General features: G+C 27.7%; 1 protein-coding gene across 1 annotated transcript in view; it reads left to right on the forward strand.

Annotated features, from left to right (window-relative positions):
* Positions 1-1,488: 1,488 nt before the first annotated feature.
* LOC114121642 (uncharacterized) overlaps positions 1,489-18,247 on the forward strand; it is a 112,566-nt gene continuing 95,807 nt past the window's right edge. The window contains exons 1-3 of the mRNA XM_050198529.1: positions 1,489-1,993; positions 3,638-5,108; positions 6,803-7,446. Of these exons, the coding sequence (XP_050054486.1) occupies positions 3,692-5,108; positions 6,803-7,446 (2,061 nt within the window). The 5' untranslated portion in view covers positions 1,489-1,993; positions 3,638-3,691. The remainder of the gene's footprint in view (positions 1,994-3,637; positions 5,109-6,802; positions 7,447-18,247) is intronic.

Below are 18,247 nucleotides of genomic sequence, written 5' to 3' on the forward strand. Positions count from 1 at the left end.
GTTTTAAAGATTTGTTATAATTCAAAAAGTATAAGTCGTGGATACTTGAAAATTTCATCAGTTATTTAGATTGGCATTTTATTTACATGATTTAATTTTCGAAATATTTTGACTTTCTTTAAGCTATTTATAGATAACTTAAATTTTCGATTTTTCTGAGAATTTTTTTTTGAAGTGTCGATAAAAGTTTTTTGACCCAAAATACAAATTAATACAAAGTTTCTCTTAAGCTCTTTTTATAGTGATTAAAAAATTATTAGAATACATAGGCGCATTTTTTTTTATTAGCATTTGAAGTTCAAATATTGACAAAAATTTGTCAAAACCATGAATATTTGCAAATTATTTTGTAGGTATCATTCATAAAAATTTTTGTATAAGTAGCTAAGAGTTGAAAATTCAATACGAGATTTTCCATAAGTTTAGCTTATAATAATTATAAAAGAACTTAAATTTTGGTGTAGTCCGGCCATTAAAACATAAACATTTTTTTAACCAACCATTCGAAACTATATCCTTTGCTGACAAAGCATCATCTTCGTTCAGAATCGTTTTTTGTATACAATGATACCTATCATTGGTTTCAAATTTAACTCCTATAATATTATATAATGGTGATCCACACGGCACTTGATGTACAGCAGAGCGGTACCCACTTACCCGATTTTTTAATATTCGATGTACCTATATTAATTGATTATGAAATTTTATAAAATGAAGGAATTATATTATACTAAGAAATGTCAAGGATTAAGACTGTTTATTGTATATAGTACGATAAATTATTCTTCTAGGATAATTATAATGGGTACCTATATTGTATTGTAATATCGTAAATCATGTGTCACTTTTTACTATACTACGAAGATTATAAGGACTATATACATTGATATATTTTGTAACTTCTATACAACCACGTCAATTGGCCCGATGTAAAAAAAATAAATAGTACCATTTTGGTTGTTATACATTTTATACCCATTTACACTCAAAAGTCTAAGTATTTGACTGTAAATTAAAAAAGAAACAAAAAAATATTGCAGTATGTATAAGTAGATATAACATGTAGGTATTACTGTACATAACGTTGGATTGGATGACCGACGGTTAATAACAATCAGGCACTCGATGCAATTGATTAGATGGTTAAGGTACTCATTATGCACTAGGCGGTAATTACGAAACACAATATTATGTTTAATAGTAGTAATAATAAAATAAAAAACAAAACTATTTGGACCGTTACGCGAGTTCAGTCCGCTCGATGTCGCTGCGGTCCCGCCGTTTTTCCCCCCGTAGACCGCATTCCGCGAGCACACCGTACGTGCGCGCACCTCTCCGCCACCGACACCGCCACCGCGTGGCCAACCGTCTGCCCGACCACCACCACGCCGCCACCCGATCACCACCACCGCGCCGACACCACCGTCACCACCACCGCCGCCGCCGCCGACCGATCCGCGTACGCGCCGACGACGACTACCAAGTACCAGCACAGCAGTGCATTGTTCGCGTCCGTCGGCCGTGGTACCGCGTCACCCGGTGTGTCGCGCCCGCGATTCTGATCATGTCAAAATAATAATAAATTCAATAATTTATCGAAAAGTCTGTAATATTATTACGATAACGTCATAATATACTTTTAACACGCTTGCCGCACGAAAGGCTGTGGCCTATGGTTTAAGGTATATTTTTGTGTACCGTTCGTCGCACGCGCTAGTCCGTATCCGCGTGCACCACAGAGTTCGGCGCGCGCGCGCGCGCCCGCGTATATAATATTATGTACAGCGTACGGCAATAAGTCGCTGCGCGCCGCGCGGGTCGAGATTGCCGCCGGAGTCGTTTCCTCGGCGTTCGTTTGATATTTCGTTGGTTTTCGAGTGCGTCGCGCGAACAGGGCGCCGGCCACCCCGCCGCCGCCGGTGGCCAATCAATGCGTGCCGCTGGTGCCGCCGCCGCCGTCGTCGCCTCCTGTCGACGGCCGCAACACAAGGTACATAGTATATCATGTATAATTGTATTAATGGTATATGGTAAAATTACAGTGGCGATATCATTACGTTTGTCGGGACGTCGTCGTCGCCGCATCGATCTGCCTCGACGGGACGACGGGATCGCTTCGTGACGTTATAACTGTTATGTGTGTTTTATGCGCTGGGGGAGACTTTGGGATCGGATCTCGGGACCGGTGGTGGATGACGGTAGGTAGTCGTTTGTCGGTTGCCGCGAAACCGGACGTGTTCCGCAGCTGCCCGACGCCGCTCGGCCGGTAGCAACCACCGTCGCAGTCTCAGCCGCCGCCGCTGCCGCTGCCGTGGTGGTGTGTAACTCGAGCGTTCGCGGATGTCTCGCCTCCCGCTCGCGTGTATCGTCATAGCCCGTCATAGTCGTCATAGTCGTCGTAGTCGCCGCCGCCGCCGCCGTCGTCCGTCCCCTCCTTTTCCATTCAATAAACACGCGCGCCTCCGGGAATCGGGGTCAACTCCTCGTCGTCGCGCGTTCGGAATATAATGATAATATAATAATATAATATTATTGTAGCCGTGTGTAGTTGTTGTCGTAATGCTCGCGGTAGTAGGCCTACGAATAATAATAATAATAATAATAATAAAAAATAAAAAAATACGTAAAACCTACGTGCAAGTACGTCCGCCTCCGGCGATGACATAATAAAATAGTCGTCGCGACTGTGGGTCCGGTGTCGGCGGTATTAATTACGTTGTAACATTACGCCGAGCTGCGAGAGTTCTCCTACAGGTCGATGCTATGTGACTGCGGCTACTCGGGACTTACCCCCTTTACACGGTTGACGAGATTCGGGTACGACAGTCGTCGCGAACATCGGTTGTTTATGACGTGAGTAGTAGCGATGAGTAGAGTTGTACACCCATCCGGTTCAACAGCTGACCTTGGATTATATTATCGCTCGTGCCGTTACTCGACGTAATAATATATGATCATCGGACAGCACCTTTGCCTCGGCAGTACGCGCGGAAGACTTCAACGTTGTCATCGAATCGTGCGATTTTTGTTGTTTGATTTATTTTCCATCGTGCGCGCATCGAGTGCGTTTTCCCGCGGAAACAATGTCCATTTCGTGTGCGGATCTTAGTATTCGTATAAGATTTTTATTAATCTACCCATAGAAATTAGGTATAATCGCTAAATTATTTAATTCTTATTACGATAATATTATATAGGTAGTGATTTCAGTAGCTTATTGTTTTGCAGGTGACCAATTGTACCTAGGTTATATGATAGTGTATCTATACCCAAATTATTTATGGTTGTAAAATAATTTGTTTATTTACCTATAGATTATCAAATTAAATTTTGGGTAATGTATACCTATGATTGAATACCGAATGATTGCTTGTTTTTAAAATATGATGGATGCATACGATTTTTTAGAAAACCAAAAATGCATATTTACATAACAAATTGTACTATTAAATAATTTTCAACCTATCAGTGTTAAAACTCGGCTTAAAACTTCAAGTGTTTTATTTCCCAAGAGAAAGCACATTACACATAAAAGTCATGTCAAAATATTTGTTTATTTTTTTTTTTAAATATTCTTAATACCTACCTAATAAATATTTATTTGTAAATAATTTTACATTTTAATTTTTTTCAGATTTAAAAATTACAATGTAATCGTGTAATACGTTTGTATTGCAAGACATTCAGCATGTCGACAAGAAAAAGCACAGAAATAAATACTTGCGGCGAAAGTCAAAAATCAACTTCAACTTTATCTAAAACAAAACAAAAAAAGGCATCTAATGCAAGTGATTCTCCACCTGGACCAATTAACTTGACAAAAAAATCTGTTAAAAAAACCACTTTATCTCAAAAAACTCTAAAAACTGAACAAAAAAATGTTAAAACAGCCAAAGCCGTTAAAAAAAATGAAAAGGAAACAGAAGATTTGGACGAAAAAAAAGATTTGGTGAAAAAATCTGTCAAACCAAAGCTAAAAGAAAAATTGTCAACAAAAATCGTGAAAAAGCCTATAGTTAAAAAAGGAAAAAATTCTAGCTCTGGAAATAGTGAAAAAATTGATAAGTTATTAAAGATTAAAAAACCTGTAAAAAAGTCTGAAGATAAAGAAGAAAAGAAATCCAAAGATAAAGTTAAAAAAGATAAGAAGGTTAAAGAAGTGAAAAAGAAACCTATTCCAAAACCTTTAAAAAAGAGTATAGATGAAGTTGATTCTATAAAATCTCGCCCTGAGATTAAGTCAGACAAAAAAGATAAACCAAAAAAAACTAAAGCTATTGCTAAGAATAAGGTAAAAATAAATTCAGCTAAGAAGATAGACGACAAACCCTCTATAGAATGTATGGATGTAGTAAAAGACGAAAACCCGGACGATGTTGCTTTATTACAAGTTTTTCAATTAAAAAATGGTCCAGTTTGTGATTTTGATGGAAGTGTTTGTAATACTATAACAATCAGACAAGATAATACTTGTATAAAAATTAAAGAAATATCAGTTAGTCAATTGCCTTACTCGGTAAAAACAGAAGAAAATGAAAAGATAGACATTGCACCTGTAAAAAAAGAAGCTAAACATAACACTGAAAACCAAAATATCGAAAAGCAAAATTCTGATCAACATAAAACTGAAAAACAAAAAACTGAAAAACTAAAAAATGAAAAACAAAAATCAGAAAAAGAAAAAGAAAAAAAAGAAAAACAGAAAATCGAAAAATCTGTAACAAAACCGGTTAAAGTTGAAAAGAAAAAGAAATTATTAGCAGTAGAAAAAATCAAACCAAAAGGAAAAACTAAAGTTGCACCAAAGACCAAAGTAAAAGGTAGACCTGTGGCTAAGAGACCTAGAGTAGCATCTCTCAATGCTATAGCCAAAGTTCATTGTTTGTACGAGAATGAAAGTAAAAGTGCATTGATTGACGCAATGGCAGCATCTGCAGCTGCTACAATAAATGCGCCTCCTTCTAAAAAAGGTAAGAAAAAATCAGATGTGGAAATCCCGGCTAGAAAAGGAAAAAGAACGTCGAAAAGGACAACTCCAGGTTTAAAAAGTGTTGGAAGACATTGGGATATGCATGATACAAGTTCTACAAACAGCTCGTCATCAGGTAACATTAATTTAGTTAATATTAAGGGATTGAAAAGAATACAAATAAATTTACAATTCACATAAAAAAAAACCAAATAGATTTTTTAGTTAAAAACAATATACCAAGGTACCTAATAATATATTTTTCAATATATACAATCTATTTCAAATAATTTTGAAGTTATAGAGAATAAAAAAGTTTAAATGGTTAAAAAAATAGGTATATACTCGTTAGTTAGGTTGGTTTTATCTTATTAACTTAAATAATCCATTATAAATTAAGTGTACTTTCTTTCTATAATATGTATATTGATTTGATTGAATACATTAAAACACATTTTTTACGTGTATTAGTTATAGCTTTACAAGTATCGGAGTATATATATTATATTAATATATTATACAAAAAATATTGTATTAACCATGTTGTAGATGTATATATTATTTATTACTGTTGCATTAATCAATTTCATCTGGTTATTGTACAATATCTTTCATTTTTATACTCACTATTTTTATTTTATTTAAAAATATATCCTATTGTTATTTATATTAATTGATAAGTAGTTGTAAAAAATTTAAATTCGAAACAATATTAATTAATTTAGTTAATGAGATATTAGTAAGACTTTTTTTCATTCTTATTTACAAATATAATATTGACCGGGTTTCATTCTGTTGTTTTTGATTACTTACATTAATAAAACTGTAAATTGAATAATTAATAATTAGGTACCTTTTAATGAAGTGGTATACTGCTGTCAACTGTCAATTTACGCTCTTTATTTCACGAATTCTCATTTAAGATTTTGAGCGGGGCGAGAATATATTGGTTTTACAATCGTGTTATTTATTATTATTTTATTTTGTGTGGATACTTTTTAGTTTTTTCTATAGAAAAATACTTCGATTTAAGTTTTAAGGTATGTTTCTGGTTGAAAATGTTAGATTTTCTTTGAGGATTAAAAAGTAAACATTTCCCAATTCTTTTTTATGTGATTGGGAGTAATAGAGAAATTAAAAAAAAAGGAAAATTCAAGTATATAAAATGACGAAAAATATTTCATTTTTTTTTTTTATGTAATTCATAAGTGAATAATCGTAGACTGGTTTAAACGAGACATTTTCAAAATATGTTGGATCTTTTTAGACTTTAGCTTTTTATTACACATTTGAATATTTTAACTTTTGTATTATTAAATGTTAGTATGTAAGTATAAAATGTTGAACTTTCTATACAATAATCTCACTTGATTTTCTATTAGGTAGCTATTAAAAATCATAATTCATAATTCATAATCATAATTTCTACCACAATTTTTTTTATAATTCTATATTAATTCTTAATTATAATTTTTATAAAGTATTGTATTCAATTTTTAAATTTAATAAAAAAAAAAAATGTTATGACAGATTTAATAGTTTTCTTCATACAATTATAAAAACATTCTAAAGTTAAAAAAAAAATACTTTTTAAAAGTATTAATTTTTCTTTTAAGGATCTGGAGTAAACTTTAGGTAACGATAGTATCTATACATTCGATCGAAAAGTTATTCACAAATCAAAAGAAATTAATATTATTGTAAAATAATTAGTTACCATTCTCTTGTTAAAAATATAATTAGTTTAAAATTTTTAAATATTTTTATATATAAAGTATATTAATTTTAGTTTATTATGAGTTTTTATTGTTATTCAATGTATTTTTACAGGTATAGATGATGCAAAATATGAACCACCGAAATCTGCTAAACGTACGAAAAAACAGCCAAAAGTTTCAGAGCCTGAAAGTACAGACGAAGAAGAAGAAGAACCTGAAAGGTCCTCCAAAGAAGTCACTTCACCAACAAGTGGTTCCAAGCGAAAAAGACGTAATGCGGACACTGTTACTATGGATCTTAAAGATATGGTTGTAAAAAAACGCATGGCAAGTCTAAATGCATCTGCTATATTAGCAGCCAGTTATTCGACAGAGAAAAAATCACCTCCAAAAGTACACGATAGTTCAAAGAAATCTACCACTAGTTCTGAAATATCTTCTGAAAGATCCGAGCCAGAAGATGACGCGGAAGATGAAGATTCTGACGGCCATAGAGCATCCACGGTCCGTACAGCTCTTCAGCCAACACCTTTGCCACCCATTGTACCTCCACCAACGTCACAACTTGCTGTTATCGTTAACCAGGACACAGACGTTACAATCACTACTGGCGTGTACGTTAATAGTACTACTCGATCTACAAGACATGAGGAATTTTGTACCATATCTGGACTTCAATACCGAATATCTAGTACTAGCCACACTCAAACTGAAGCAACAGCTGTGGCCACGGAAACTTTACTCCATGCTGATCACGTAAGTATATAATATACATATTATTTTGAATGTTATATATGAACAATTACTTACAAATTTTATACTTAACAGATACCTATTATGAATTATTATTTTTTGAAACATGGATGTAATTAACTAAGTATTTAATTAGTTCATTAATTGATATTAATTACGAAGACGTAATATATTAATATAGGTATAGTTATTGAATATTTACAATGATTTGAGACGGGCTTTAATACACATATTTCAATAGAGTCCACTGGGATTTAGTTTATCGTTTGCGTTTATATATATATATATATAATATTTGTGTGATAAATTTCACTCATTTTCGTTTATGGCGTTTAAAAACAATGATAAAATACTTCAAGGGGACAAAGAAAATAATTCGTTTTTTTGCTTTATGTTTTTGTTTGTCTATTTCCTCGTCCGCCCACTTGTCTCGTTACACACATTCACTATTTGCCAAACGACAACATCCGGCTGTATAATATTGTCCTATTGTTGTCATTAGCTTTCCCTCAGAGCTTTTTATTTTTTCACTTTTTACAAAGTAATTTAAAAATAAAAATCAAATGTGTCTATTAATCGACAATTGGGTACAATCCTCTCAGAAGAATTTTATGATAGGGTATGTTTAATGTATTTTTATTTGAATAAGACTTAGTGCTTTCCATTTTAACTAGAATGATTAATTTCCTTTCTTATACTTATATTATTACAGCAATTATTTTCTTATTTAAACTTGTGTGTTATTTATATTAATTATTTAAACTATATAGGTATTGTATTATATTTTAAACTGTTGTACAGGGCGTAGACCATTAATAAATAAATAAATAAATAAAATACCTTGATGTTGGTTTAAAATTTAAATTAAATCTGAAGCACGCTTGAATTATTAAAATATTAAATTATTAAAATTATTTGTGAAATAATTGAAGTCGTAATTAATAATTCAAATGCTTTTAAAAAAAGGATTGCAATATTTTTATTTCTTAGTAACTTAACAAGCTTTTTGTTTTTAAATGTTGTCCATTGGTTTTCATTAATTGTTAAATTTTTGTTACGTATATTGCGTGTATCTAGACTTTTTTGTTATTTGCCTGTAAAAGTTAGGTTTATAGTGTTAAAAATAATATAGTATTATAATTATTATTGCTGAAGAAAGATGCTTAAAAATGTTTTAATGTTTTCTAAGCATACATTGATTTGTTGTTTAAGCATTCCGTTTGTTTGTTATTAATTAAAAACTCCTACTTCCAAGTTCATTATGTGTTCTAAAAGCTTACTCAACGTAATCACTGCCAGTAACTTTTCGAGGGTTGAAATTAATCGTTATTATACTGAAACAACTTGTAAATCATAATTATATTAAAATTTAATTTAAAATATTAGCACGTTTTCTAAACAATTTACGTTTCTCTAATTAAATTATAAATTTTTTGGTTGATTTTCATTATTAATTAGGTATATTGAACTGATAAAGGGAATAAGTTAAATATTTATTTTTATAACCATTTGTAATGTATTATGTACAAGCGTATTTATAGCGTAATTTATAAATGATACTGCCTACACTACTGTATTTGTTTATATTTTATATATATTTATTTAATTCATTGCGTTTGAAAACGGTTATTATTATTATTATTATTATTATTATTATAATATTGGATTTTAATAAAAGTAATTTTTTAACATTATTTAATTTTTCAACAAGTAACGATAAAACTGTCTATTTTAAATAACATTAAATAATGATAAACCTTAATATATAAATAATTGAAAATTAAAATAGTTGAACATGAAAAATATATTTCTATTTAGCTTTTAATAATATCTTAATAAAATGAATTGTGGTGTTTTATACGTTTTTTAATCTGTTCATAGTAAAACAGTTATCTATTTGGCCAAGAATTAAATTAAACTGAATTAGAGTAGAACTTTTTTTTTTATTATTATAAAAACAATTCTAATATTTTTATAAAAGTAGTTCATTTTATTTATTAGAATCTTATAATATATCTATGTGTATTCATTTCTTATTACGTCGAAATTAAACCTAATCTAACCTTACCTAACCTTTAATCATTTAAGTTTATTTTACATTTCGAATCTAATATCTAACCTACTGATTTTTGTGTATAATGTGTTTTCAGCTGTCATTATTATTAAGTTAATTTTTCTCGGTAATTAAATAGGTAATCATTATAGGCCATGGGCAATCATTAAAAAAAAAACGCTGAGTAAATAGATTTTTAAAAAAATAGGGATTTTTAAATCGTATTGATATATTATGTATATAAATATATTTATTTATTATATTTTAAAATATTTTAACATAATACTAAATGTTATTAAGTTTGGTAGTATATGTAGAATGTAGATGTTTTGAATATAATATGAATAACATATACCTTATTTGAGTTAAATATATTTTAATAACGTATAGTTTTTGTAATATTTTCTATATTTCGTGTACTAAATTTTGGTTGTGCCTCTTTTGATATTTCTAAATTGTTTGCAATATTGGCGTAAATATTATGATATAATAGTTCTCTTTTGAAGCCGTCTCATACACACGTCTTTATAGACGGTTTAAGGCGCCCTTTTGGTGCACCTTGGTTTTGTTTGTTAAAAACCACCTGCGGCAGGATAGTATAGTTGAAATCGGTTAGCATTGATTAAGCACTGTTATAAATTATCCCTTTTAGTAAAGAAGAGGAAAACATAAAAGGGTTAGATTATGTTTACAAACTAATTACTCATATAGTTTATCAAATATACGAAAGTTCATTAGACATCATTTTATTGAAAATACAGATGTTATTTTTTTTATTTATAAAATATACTAGAAATTATTTATAAGGAATCTATTTTTTCAATATATTTCCAATAATCAAAAGTGAAATAAATTAAGAAATTCGATTTTTGTTATTGTTATTATTAGTGTTAATAATATATTATGTATTAGTAATTATAACTATTATACTATAGTACTATACTGTATAATTTATGATATGAGTATTATATATTATATTTTCTTAAAACCAGAAATAAACAAGAAAAACTATTTACTGAATGGTAAAATTATCTTTGACTAACGTTTTACTAATTGAAATGTTCAAACTTTGTGAGTTGTGACTTTTGCGGGTATATTGTCTCGTGAGTTTATCTTTAAGTTTATAGTTTCTATAAGACATTATGGATGAAATGGATACTTGGTGAAGTTTGTTTGCATATAAAAAGAAAGTTCTAAGTAAAACTTCGTTCTTGGAATGTTAAAAAATTAAAAATATTTATAATATATTGTACGTAAGCATTCATACAAATATGTACGATATAATAGGACAGTTGATTTTTAATGTATATACCTTCTGAATTGCTTTGGAATTGACAAAAAATCCAAAAACGATTATAATATTTAAAAATAGAATAAATAAGTAATAATTATTATTATTACACATAATATTATACCTACACCTATTATTATTATTGAAAAAATAATAAACCTTTTAAAGTACTATAATATTTGTGCCAAAGTTTCAAGTTTGAAGTTGTTTGAACCACTTAGTGATACTCGGAGATTCTTTCTTTTTTATAGTAGACATTTTTCAGAATTTGGTTTAGTTAGGTACATATAAATATATAAACACATATAATAATAATGAATGGTATTTATATACTATTATGATATTTTAAATTTGTAATTGAGTGTAAATAATAATTTATTATTCTATCAAATTCATAAAAAAATAAAGCTGTTGTACTAATTCTGAAGTAAGATTAAAAGTTCGTCAATAATATAAAAAAATATCCATTTATTTTCAGTAACATTTTTATTAGTTTTTACATAAAAAAAAAATGTTACAGTTTTAAAAACAATATTTTAAAGCTTATTACTAATAAATAATTAATCAAATTAAAACTAAAATATAAGTTGTACATAGATGTATTTTATATTATAAACGTAGAACGATCTTTGTACACTTTTTGACCTTTTAATAGGCTTAATAATGCAATCTTTTGTTATTGCTGTTTTCAATAATTTATTAATAGTTTTCTATTTTAAGTTTATTTTGTTGTATAGGTAATTTATTCTAATTAACTTTTTGGAAAAATTATGATTTACCTCAATAGTACATTTTATATCTCCTAAAACCTACTTAATTTTTGCTTTTGGACGTATTGATATGATTTTAATATGATGTAATGATTATAGAAAAAAAAAAGGTACTAGTACAGTTTTAAAATATAAAATATATTAAAAACACCTATAAAAATACACTAAAATGTAATTATTTGGTAGTTTTATTTTTGAATTAGAAATAGAACGTTATTTAAATATTTTTTTTCGTATCAACATTTTCCTAATTTCATTTTATTTATATGCCATTTGGTTATTTTTACAATAATTATTGATGTTGAACAGTTGAATCAGTACCTACTGTTGGATTAATTGCATACAGCAGAGCATCACATAGAATATTATACTGATATTATCAGAAAATGAGGTATATGATTTTCTTGTTATGATTAGTCATAAACGTTGTGTTATCCCCAATATTAGCGATGTCGTAGGAACCCTTAGACCGTATTGTCGTATATTGGGCATTACCGCGTTTACGAGTATATACGTACTATAGTGACTCGGGTCGATGCGGTTGTCCGGGAAGGTCGATGACCTTTTTAAACATTACACCGCTGTTGTAGTCGTGTAGCTTACTGAGGCGTCGTGTGGTTGTGCATACAAAAAAATCGTTTTCGGATATCCGTTTTTTTCGTGTTATCAAAATCTAACCCTATACATTAAAGTGAGGTGTACACCTGATGAATTGTTTTCCAAATCTCTTCACGTAAAGTAAAGATGAATATTTCATAATTTTTTTTTTTTTTTTACTCGAATTAATAATGATTTAAACCAATGATTTTAATTTACACTGTGCGTCTGTGTGTACTAGATGTTTATTTTAAAGTTTTGATTAATAACAACATCGTCGAGTAATTGACGTTTAATTCGTTGGAACAGGGGCACCTGCTTCCCCTCCTCTATGTCAACTAATAGGAACTGATTATCATAAACTAATTAACATGTTTGATTGCATACGCGTGTAAGTGTGTGTGATCGTGTATAGATGAATGTGCCGCGACTGGTTTATGGTCTTCGGTTTGAATTAATACATACAAGGCAAAACGGGTCTTATTATAGCGATTTAAATAAAATATACCAACAGTACTGTTTAAAAACAATAAATAATTGAAATTGAAAAAGGATTTAATTTATATTTTAATTTAACATGATGTATAATGATTTTAACAAATTTATAAATTATATTTTGTTTTATTCAAAATTAATTTTTACTAATTGGTTAGTAGTATTAAATAGTGGATTGTGTTTTGATAGCATATTAATTCATTTAATTTATTCACTAATGCTTATTTCAATAAAAATTATCTGTTTAAAAATAAAAAAAAACCCTTTATAGGTATTTTTATAAACTTGAATTAATAAGACTAAAAATTAATTGCCAACATGCTTAGAGGATATTAAGAAAAATAATATTGTGTTTATAAAATGTTGAAAAAAAGTTAATTATTTTTATGTTAGAATATAAATTAAATTAATATGTCTCACATTGTCGAGGAAAATCATAGGTTACAGAAGTTAACAATACATGAAATTACTTGTATGATTATGAATTAATACATGACTATATTTTACGTGTGTTTTCTAGTTAAAAATAAATAAATAAAAGATAATATGTAATAATTAACATTTTTATTTTGAATTAATTTTATTTACAATAAATATGTAAGTGGATTTAAAACATCAATTAAATAATTAGATTGAAACTGTGTATTAGATAATAACATACTTAGGTACATATTATAGCCTATAGTTTGAAGATTTAACAGAATTAATGAACTGTTAATTTTTAATTTTTAATTGTATTTATTTTCTTTTTTTTTTAAACATAAAATGTGTATGTTGTTTTATTATATGTATTAGTATTGTGACAATTATTTACAATCGCTAAATAATTTTTTTTTATTTACGAGTATATTTTACGTATATAGTATAGGTATAGTATATATTATACTATAATTTCATAATGTATATTTGGAATAACTAGGTTTGCTTAATGTATTTATCTTTAGGGTTTGCTAAACACAAAGTTTATGCTGAGTTAAATTCAAAGTGGTTTGTAATTTATTTTAAAATTTCAGAATTTGAAATAGGTATACATAAAAAAGGTATCAGAAAATATTGACTCTTTTCTTAATTGTTTAGTGAACAAAACTAATATAGTATTTTTAATTTTACTTTTAGTTATAAGTACTTTAAGTATAATTTAATCACTTTTAATCTCTAAATTATTAATCACTTGATTACAATCGTAATGTTCATTTAAAAAGCTTCCTTGTTAATTATTTTATATTGTAGTATTGTTTATTTATTTTTTACAGTGAGCTTGACATCCAAAATTCTGATTTTTAAATTTAATTTATTGTAGATAAATCCATACAAAATTGATTGGAAATAAATGTATTCATCATATCTAATTGTAAACAAATACTTTTATTTTTTTTAAACTGTTGACTAAAATACTAATGATAATTTTGTATTTTATCAGCAATTATAAAACTCAAATATATAGGTACATTTGGAATTTCTATACTTACTTTTAATCATATTTAAAAAAAAGTATAATTATTGTATATCTACCATATAACATAATGTACAAAGAATATGAATAATACTGGATTATTTTTATACTTAATTGAAAATGTTCATAGCGTATGATTATTTTGACTTTACATGTCATTTTGAATGTCATTACTATAATTTTTTTCTTATATATAATAATATATAAAACCTTTGAATAGTTTTTTTATAGCTTTTTTTATAGAACTTAATAAGTATCAATAAATCAGTAAAATATAAGACCAATGTTTTCAAGGTTTAACGAGTGTTCATAAAACAAGCTTAGTCCTCATAAATTTGGTCACAATTTGAAGCAAAGCATATAGAATATTTTTTTTTTATTATTTTTTTACTACTGTTTAAAAAAGTGTATAGTATATATTCTAATACACTTATATAGGCATAAGAAGTATTATTTTATTAGGTATACATTTTACTAAATTTTTTTTAGTAGCAAATTTGTGCATTACTAGTTTTATTGTAAATTACGTAGTAACCTAAATTTTATTTTATTTTTACTTTTTATTTTTATTTAAAAATTTGAATGGTAAAGTTTTATCATACATTTAATAGTCTATCATTTTGCATATATGTTACGTCTAATTCTGCAAAAAATTAAAAATTTCATGTAGTCAGTAATATCATTACTGAATACTTGAATAATTCTGAAATACATAATACATATAGATATATTACCAATAGAATGAAATCGACAAGGTCCTAAATTAGGTCTTAATTTCTGTTAGGTGTATTTTGACATTTGATGTAAAAAAATGTGATCATTTAATGATCAGTTGATTATATTATATTGTGCCATCGTTAACCCTTATCAGTAGGTTCACCATTATTTCCCTGTTTGGCTGGTACAGTTCCGGATTTAAAGGCATGTCCCGATGTCTCGATAAGCTATCAGTTTTATTACTTTTTTTATTATGTTATAATGTCAATAACGTTTTTAGAAAACAGTGATGTACATCTTAAGGTCCTTACATACTAGGCGAATAGTTCTCACACGCGGACGCGATTTTAAATCGTCGCGAACGTTCGCTTAAAAATTAAACTGCTTATATTAAATTAGACCATTCACACTATGTAAAGCGAGCGGATAAAATCGTCCGCGACTGTTTGCGCATGCTTAATTTTAGGCTAACATTCGCCCAAAACGGCTAAAATTAAACACGTTATTTTGAATGGGTCTATTCACACTGGGCGAATGTTCGCGCGCGTTTCGCCCGAATAACATCATGGTTCGGCGCGATTTTTAACCGCGTAAAATTGTATAGTGTGTAAGCTTTGTGTTCTAGCGAATAAAATTTGAGGTGATTTAAAATCACGCCCACGCGTCGTACTATTCGCTTAGCGTGTAAGGACCTTTAGTATACATAGATTTTTTTTTTATAACTTAATTTTTATTTATTACTTATATAAGTTATAATTAAAAATAAGTTATTTATTCATGAATGCGGTATAATATTATTATGAATGTATCATGTATGAGTATAACATAATTAATTTGAGTTTGTAATATACCTAAGTTGTATATAAATGTATATAAAATAGGTACATTTTGAATTCATTAGTTTAAGACAATGATTTAAAAAATAGTGTTTCCTTATATTATCATAGTGTGCACAATTGGTCTTTAAAGTCCAAGTACGCTTGACTTTAGTAGGCTTACCTAAACTAAAAAAAAACTTATCAAATATTTTATTTAAATACATAGCAGCATAATATGTATAAAGTAATTTATTAATTTATTTTTGACTAATGACCTTTGCTGCCGAGTTTTTAATAATAAGATTAATAAAAAAAATACACTTAAGTATTTTTGAATATTATCCGAAGTAATTATCAATAGTATAATAACTGTACACAGTTATAAATAAATACTGATAATAAATATGAAAATAGATTATAAAATAATAATTAATGAGAAAAATATTGTTCTTAATTTTAAACTTTTTCTTTTTTTTTGAGTTGAGACTTGAGAGTATTTATAAATTATGAATTTACTTTAGTATATTTTGTTGAGTGAAGTGTTATGTAAGGTGAGAGTTTTGCTTTTTGTAGTGCTTTTTTGTATTTATCGTTTCAAAATTGTTAAGTTTTATGAGTTGATTGATAGGGCTAAGCTGCGTGAATAATTCAAAGCATAAGACGGATACAAACGTAGTCGATCTTTCTTTACAAATTATTTCGAGTCTTCAGAATATATATTATACTTTTTTTTAACTTTGTTTCATTTTTATAACACTGAGTAGAGAGGATTAGAATTTATACTCCTGTAATTTTGTACAGCTTAACTAAGTACTATAGTCTACAACACAGACATTATTTATAGTTGGTAGGTAATAAAAATACGACCATATTTAATATAATAATATAATTGGTGCCATTTTCATTCAAGGTGGATTGACCTGTTGCCTCGTTTTTGTCTCAAAAAATTGTAATTGTTTAAATATATAATTATTATTTACAATATAGACCTTCAATTCTTACTTTTTTTATGTACGAGATAATTTTTTTAACTGTGTGCGTTTGATTATAATTTTGTTATTATTTTTAAGACAACAAATATTAAATAAAGGGATCCAACTATATTATATTTAATACAGTCTTAGTAACTACCTTTTGTATTATTACTCGTATTATCAACACATTTGTTACTAGTGGTATCTTGGAGTAAAATAAATATATTTGATCTTAATCTAGTATTGTTGCTTAATAAATCGTAAATAATGACGTACTAATAATTAGCATTTTTAATAAATACTTTAACTCTCTGTTCTCAAGGGGTGCCCCAAAAATCTCATGTATATATTCAATGATTTTACTGCTATAGTTTTTATTTATAGTTAGCACTTACAATTAGTAAATACATCAAAAGCACTTCATTATCACTCCGAGTCTAATAATCACACAATTAAATTTCTGTTCCATTATACAAACTATTATGTTAAGGAGGTCAAGGTTGAATTAGTGTTTGCAAAATTTGATTTCTTAGTGTTCAATATAGTATGAATAATTATATTGTTGATTTTTCTTGATAATATTAAGTATAACATAAGAAAATATATGCTTTTAAAGTATTTATTGCTTTACCTTTAAATAAGTATGATATTATGTTGAAAAGAAGAACCATTTATATTATATTAAGATAATTTAGCTATTAAAATTAATTATATCCTATAATATTTATTTTATACACAATTTTTCAACAGGAAGTAAAGTTCACTAATATTGTTATTTTGTATTATCTGATATCTCTACTATATCAATTTTCATTTTTTGTTTGATGTGCAGTAATTCTCGCAGTAAAATGGGTTGTTATCGTATTGTTATTAATACAATACGTATTTAATACGTTTTAATTTAAAGTGAATATTTGTTATATTCAAAAGACCACATATTATGTTTATTAACTCTTATTGAATTTCAGATATTATACCATCTGCACCACTTTATTAAAATATATACCGCAATTGGTTAAACATTAGTCGATTGTGTGGTTGCTTTCGTTTTTAATTAAAAAAATCCAATTACGACGATTTATGGATACGATATTATTTTCTGTTAAAATAACATAATATATATTCTGAGTTCTCATTAATAATTATGGAACGATCATTAATATAATTTATAAAAATTCATTTTTAGGATATGAATTAAGGATGGTTTATTTATACATCTTATAACATTAAAATTGATTATAATGAATATAATGTATTTATAATATATGATTCTATTTATTCTATCTGTATATTTAGTTTTTTTTTAATTGTTATAGCCTATTTTATCTTATGCTATTCCAAAGGAAATGAGAAGTTAACATTTTCATAAGTCGAATGTTGGTAACGTTATTGTATAACGTCACCGTTTATTTTTTGTTTAGTCGGAAAACAAAATAATTTAACGGAATATTGTGTATATTTTATATTAAGTGGAGGAAACTAAATATAAATACCGTTTTTGTTTTTAAATACGTCTTATTATAGGCAGTTATATACTTGGCTTATTACATTAATTAGTTCATTGTAACTGTTTAAAATGTAGGCAAATAATATGTACTTAAATTGTTAAACATAATTATTAAAGTAATATTATGTA

This window comes from Aphis gossypii, chromosome 1, assembly GCF_020184175.1.
Source record: "Aphis gossypii isolate Hap1 chromosome 1, ASM2018417v2, whole genome shotgun sequence".
Lineage (NCBI taxonomy): Eukaryota > Metazoa > Arthropoda > Insecta > Hemiptera > Aphididae > Aphis > Aphis gossypii.